Below are 4,591 nucleotides of genomic sequence, written 5' to 3'. Positions count from 1 at the left end.
GATAAGGATCAATTGATAAACAATAATTTATACACTTACCTATCTGCAACTGCCTGGCTGTTGCTCATTCTTTTTTTTTTGTTAATATCGTCACAACTTTTCCGCTATGCCACAACTAAAACAATGAGTTAGGGGTTTTACCGTTATAATCTCTAAATGTTTGTATATTATAACCAAAGAAGACGATGGCAAAACCTGGAAATCATCCAAAACATTGACGACGGCCGAATAGTTCCTAAAGTTAATTGTCAATTGACATGAATATTTTTTCTTGCAAAGCCTTATTCATTGTTCTTTATCATTATTGGGCAAATGTTTAATAATAATTGTCCACATTTCTGAACCATCTAATCAGTTTATTCAACGAGCTAATTCCCTTTTCGCTTACGCCGCTGTCATTAAACAAAAAGGAGGGATCAACGGAACCTCAGATGGTTCAAGGTCATTTAAAAATGAACAAAGTTGTTTCAATTATGAGGCCTTAAGGTAGACAAAGATGATTGGGAGAGTACTTCTTTGCGAATATCATATTTATAAATGTTCACTTTTTGAATAAATCATCAGCGGCGTCTTCAGAATTCGATTCAGGGTGCACTGAAGTTGGTTTTCGTATCTTATTCTTCCATTATATTTTTTATGCATATGATACTACCCACCTAATCTGGGCGCTACGGCCGAATCTCGTCCCTCCCTTAAATCCGCCACTGGGGATATAGAAAACTGTGTGACCTGATATGCGCAAACACTATTTTATTCAAAAAATACAGGTCCATCAGTTCAATTCCCAATTTTTGCGTCTTATATCTTAATGGAACATTTAAAAGTTTGGCCCAAAAATAAATGATACCAAGGATTATTACAAATAAGAAGAAGATTACAAATAATTGTTTAAATATTTTTTTACTTTTTGTAATAAGTAATAAGTTCCAACCTTGTAATATCTCTACCCCTTCTTAATTTTAAGAGAAATCGTAGCCTATTCATTCATTCATAGTACTGAAATATTGAAGATATAAAGCATTGCGACATACTACACAAGATTTAGGCCAATGATAATGCATGTCTATTTATAATTTACAATCCTTAGATTTGTGTAAACTCCAACACACAACTCGTGTAACATGCACTTGAATTGATGGTTGTCTAAAAACGGTTGCACAGAACTTATCGTTCTATGATCACATTCGATAACAAGAAAAGATAATTCGACTTAAGAATTAATTCAAACAAGATGTTCAAAACATATTACATCAAGAATGACATTAAATATTATACGTAGCTTTAAACTCGTCACGAATTGAGAACTATTCTTAATCGATAATTTATACAATTGAAGACCTGGTCAGGTCAAAACCTGAGTTATCTTGAAATAATTTAAAAAATTAGGCGAGGCAGTCATTAATTAATACATACCTCGCGATGTTTTGAAGTCAAAAGCACCTCATATTGGTGCCAGAATTTAACTTAATATTACTCTGAGGTATTGACTACGGAGTCAGCGACATCTAGATTTTCTATACGAACTTCAAACTCAGGGAAAATATCAAATTTTTGGATAAGAAACCGGAATCGTATTCCAATATTAGTTGTTAATTTTATTAATTTATTGTATTGTTCGTTCCCACAAATGCAAAAGATAGCTCTTAGTAATGACTATTTTTTTGTTTAACCTTAATTCAGCGCTGACACGGCAATTTTGCGTCGAGAATTGGCCATTTCTAAAATAACGAATGGGTATCCCTTATTCTTTTGAAATTTTGGCCGGAAATTTGGATGTATGCTATAGGATACTCTGTAAATTTAAGAACCAATTTTTCTTAATATTCTGGAGAATGAGTTGGAAACACATTTCAGGTAAAAGTGCTATTTATTCAAATCAGAATGGAGTGTCAAAGAGGCGGACGTATTGGTCATATGGAACAATTATCATTGATGAAATAAAAACAATATATCAGATAATTGTTACCAAAAATTCAGATCCGTATTTGGAATTTCTAAGTTAGTCGGACGATATTCTACATGAAAATTCTATGTACATTTTCTCATAGCCCATAAAGTTCTTGTGGCAAAGTGTAATCAGATCTCGGATGTCTCTGGTGTGTGGAGTGTTATCAAGAAGTTGGACCCGAATCCCTATCTTGATTTTATTTTTCATTTATAGTCACTTAGGGGATGGTTAGAATCTTGATGGCTTTCATGTATTACCATTACAAAACATCATTCCATCTTTTTCTCTCAAACTTGAAGTGAAACCATTTCTGAACTTCAATCCTATAATCCAATACCTTTCTTTTCTTCTATTTCAATCCAAATGTATACAATCCATTTCCGACTGCTCCACATTCAGAATAATACCTTCACCCTCATCAGTCCTACTTTTCTCTAGAAAATTACCAGCTGACTCGTCTCCCTGTTTATCCCGAGATTTTTCAATGTTTTTTTCAGTTGACAAACTATTCACGGCAATATCACTTTCGAGCATCTTCCGCCTTGCTAATTTGGATAATTTTCTTCTGCATATTCTAGATTTTTTATCTTTCTTGTCTTTGACTTGTGTTTCAGCAACTATTTTCTTGGGGTTAGAATCTGTAGTACTTCCATCTACATTTTTCTCACTCCTGCTACCATCACCTCTTTCATTCCGAACTTCCACTCCTTGCAGGGTCTTTGAGGTGGAACTATCAGACATAGGGGCTTCCCAACCATTATTCTTCTTTGAGAATCCATCATCTGACTGGTTGTTTTCTCCGCCTTCTGGATGAGGGATATCTGCCACTTCTTCCGTTTGGTTGTTAGAACATGTTTCACCATTTCCTCCAGCTGGAGCTCGATCTTTTTCGATTCGCTCCAAGGTTCCTTTACTAGGATTTTCTTTTGGAACCTTGGTCTTCGCTTCAACGCTAATGGGTTCATGCGCAGTATCTTCAGCTTCTTTACAACTGCGCTCATCACCAGTTACTCCCTTTACCTGATTATTTTGATTGTGTTGGCCGCTTTCTACGTGTGAATTCTCGTTTTCAGAGTCACTAGACGTGATTATGATCTCCAAATTTTTAGGGCTTTCCACTATTACTGCATCCTCATTATCTGAAGATTCAACATCTGCTGCTGCCTTTGCAGCTTCTTCTGCCTTCCTTGTGCTTTCTAAAGCGAGCTGGGATCGAATGGCTCTTGCCCTGGCTTGTAACTCCAACAATTCTAAAACGCTCATGAGGTTTTGTTCAGACATCTGGTTCTTAGAAGAATCTTTCGATTTTTCAGCAGATACATCTCGTTTCTCCTTTTTGACTCTTTTCTTTTTTGGTTCGTCTTTGACTTTGGTTTTGTGCTTTCTGTGGTGCTTAGGTCTAGATTCCTTATCTGAAAAATACAAGGAAAAAATTATTAGGCCCAATGAAATAAATTGTTTGGAAATGGAGATTATAACTATAATAATAATTTAAATTGAAAGAGGCATATTTTTATGATATTAATTATTGGAAAACTGAATTTGATTGACAGAATCCAATATCATTTTTTCAATGTACATTTTTAAAGCAGTCATAGTTAAAAAACCAAACCTGAATCTAAATCAATGACGAACTCATCATCGCTAATTTCATCAAGAGATATTACATCAATCGGCTGTTCCTCTTCAGGATCAGTAGAACTGCTTTCCTCATTCAAGTTCTGTCCACTGAATATATATTTCAGTCGCTTGTTGGATATTCCTAATAACTCGTCCAAAAGCATGGAGTTTATTTCTTCATTATCCAATTTCTGTAAAAAAATACGATAAAAGTATATAACTTTGCCTATCCAAATTCCTTACCTGCATACAATCCGGAGCCATGGTTCGTATTTTCTTGGGTTTGATAATTTTAAGTACCTCTTTCATCATTTTCACTCTATCGTTCAAATAGTGAGACAACTCGTGCTCACTTTCTGTTCCTTCAGAATCACTATCATTTTTTATCAGTTTGGACAGTTTGATTTCTTTTTTTGAGTGACCTCCTTTAACTTTTCTGATTTTGGATGATTGCATCTCTGATTTTCAAATTATAGTCAAAACGGATGGGTGACTACAAAAATAACTGAAAATAAAAGATTTCCCATTTGTTAAAAAAAAAATATACCTTTTCATAAACAAATAACATAACCTTACATTTCATTCGATAACTCTTTAAACTTCTACTACAGAGTGCGTTCAACAAATGGTGAAGTTATACGGTAAAAATCTTATCTATATGGCAGTACGTAAAACAGTGTTATATTTTATGGATTTATGAGAGTGGCGTTCCATAATTCAATTGCTATGAACGTGAAAACTGGAAGTGCAATAGAATACCTAGGTATGTGATGATTTGTTATAGACAATCCATAGGCCTGTTTTTGTTTTACCGTTTGACTTAGTTTGAATATTTCCAGTAGATGTCCCAGATAGCGATAACGTCAATGCAGAACAAAGGGAAAGCCAAGAAAACCACTGATTGACATTACTTTACTTTCATTACCTTCGGTTCAAGGAAGCTTTACACTTTTCAAAAGTAATTGAGTTGGTACACTCAACTGAAAATATTTTGGATTATGTGAAATATTGTTACTGGCCAAT

At 34.4% G+C, this 4,591-nt stretch overlaps 1 protein-coding gene across 2 annotated transcripts; it reads right to left on the bottom strand.

The window, feature by feature from the left end:
* Positions 1–1,848: 1,848 nt before the first annotated feature.
* LOC111517748 (uncharacterized) lies at positions 1,849–4,271 on the bottom strand. 2 transcript variants are annotated; one of them, XM_023174011.2, is made up of 4 exons: positions 4,116–4,271; positions 3,812–4,061; positions 3,561–3,759; positions 1,849–3,360 (listed from the first exon to the last, which is right to left on the bottom strand). In XM_023174011.2, the coding sequence occupies exons 2-4, from the start codon at positions 4,022–4,024 to the stop codon at positions 2,303–2,305; spliced, it is 1,470 nt and encodes a 489-aa protein (XP_023029779.1). In that variant the 5' UTR covers positions 4,025–4,061; positions 4,116–4,271; the 3' UTR covers positions 1,849–2,302. The 2 variants fall into 2 exon arrangements, with proteins under 2 accessions (XP_023029779.1, XP_023029778.1); XM_023174010.2 differs by having other exon boundaries at positions 3,812–4,073; positions 4,145–4,220.
* Positions 4,272–4,591: the final 320 nt, after the last annotated feature.

Source organism: Leptinotarsa decemlineata, unplaced genomic scaffold (genome assembly GCF_025532065.1).
Source record: "Leptinotarsa decemlineata unplaced genomic scaffold, Ldec_3_MD MMD2_tig00026361_RagTag_RagTag, whole genome shotgun sequence".
NCBI classification, from domain to species: domain Eukaryota; kingdom Metazoa; phylum Arthropoda; class Insecta; order Coleoptera; family Chrysomelidae; genus Leptinotarsa; species Leptinotarsa decemlineata.
Note: the sequence above shows the minus strand (reverse complement) of the source record. Positions and strands in the feature narration are given on the sequence as shown.